The following is a 1001-nucleotide window of genomic DNA, read 5'->3' as shown; positions in this document are numbered from 1 at the left end:
GAGTGGCCAGGGTGGGCTCTTTTGCTGAAACAGGGCTCTCTAGGAAGGTCTGTCTTATAACCTGGTTCCTCCCTGGTCACCATGAAGGTTTCCCTTAGTTCCAAACCTGTTTTAGCTTTTTGATTCTGACATTCCTTCAGCCGATTTAATCTGTGTGCCAGGGTGTGTCCGGGAAGCTGAGGATCCCAGATGGACGGGAGCCTCAGTCTAGGAGAGAATCTTGTTAAGATACGACATGATTTTGTAGGTCTGATCTAAGATAGGACCTGAGAGTCTGTATTTCTAGCAAGCTCCCAGGTGATGCTGATGAAGCCAGTTCACTTTACATAGCAAGATGTAGAGGATTTGACAAACTAGTAGTAGCTCCCACTAGAGACAAAGTCCAGGCTAAGCGCCTGGCAACTTGAGGTGGTCTCCGCCCCCTTGCTCGCTGAGGTTCCCTCCCAGGACTCCGACACGTGACCGTCGACCGCTGTCCCAGACTAGAGGAGCCCTCTAAGAGCTATGGCTCCCAAGAAGCCTCCTGGCCTTCTCTCCCTGCTGCTGCCGCTCCTGACGCTATTGCTGTCCCAGGTAAGATGAGAGGGTTGCATCAGCCGGCCGGGTAAGGCAGGGCGGGTTCAGATCCTTCGGATGAGGGAGAGTCAAAGCGACAACACAAACCACTGGCCGGCTAGTTCCAGCCTTTCTGCAGACCCGACCCTTGCTCCAGGCCACTGCTGAGCAGGTCTCCTTTTGCAGGCGGACACTCGGTCGTTCGTAGTGGATCGGGATCACGACAGGTTCCTCCTGGACGGGGTCCCGTTCCGCTACGTGTCTGGCAGCCTGCACTACTTTCGGGTACCGCGGGTGCTTTGGGCGGACCGGCTTTACAAGATGCGATTGAGTGGCCTCAACGCCATACAGTTGTAAGAAGTGCTTGCGAGAGCCGTGTAGGGGTGGGATTTACTCTTCCTACCGCCCCCTTGGTTCAGGACAGGAAGACAGAAGACTGGCTTGGT

The 1001-nt window shown here is 54.9% G+C and overlaps 1 protein-coding gene across 1 annotated transcript; it reads left to right on the top strand.

The window, feature by feature from the left end:
• Positions 1–192: 192 nt before the first annotated feature.
• LOC102487771 (beta-galactosidase-1-like protein) lies at positions 193–993 on the top strand. Its single transcript, XM_006160924.3, has 2 exons — positions 193–573; positions 742–993. The coding sequence occupies exons 1-2, from the start codon at positions 505–507 to the stop codon at positions 910–912; spliced, it is 240 nt and encodes a 79-aa protein (XP_006160986.1). The 5' UTR covers positions 193–504; the 3' UTR covers positions 913–993.
• Positions 994–1001: the final 8 nt, after the last annotated feature.

Source organism: Tupaia chinensis, unplaced genomic scaffold (assembly GCF_000334495.1).
Source record: "Tupaia chinensis unplaced genomic scaffold, TupChi_1.0 Scaffold133929_1, whole genome shotgun sequence".
NCBI lineage: Eukaryota > Metazoa > Chordata > Mammalia > Scandentia > Tupaiidae > Tupaia > Tupaia belangeri.
The sequence above is the reverse complement of the archived record's forward strand: the minus strand, read 5'-3'. Positions and strand labels throughout refer to the sequence as shown.

Excerpts from the sequence above, each read along its gene's own strand:
- LOC102487771 (XM_006160924.3), top strand. The coding sequence starts at position 505 with ATGGCTCCCAAGAAGCCTCCTGGCCTTCTCTCCCTGCTGCTGCCGCTC. Across the intron at positions 574-741 it reads TGACGCTATTGCTGTCCCAG|GCGGACACTCGGTCGTTCGT; the intron begins GTAAGATGAGAG and ends CTCCTTTTGCAG.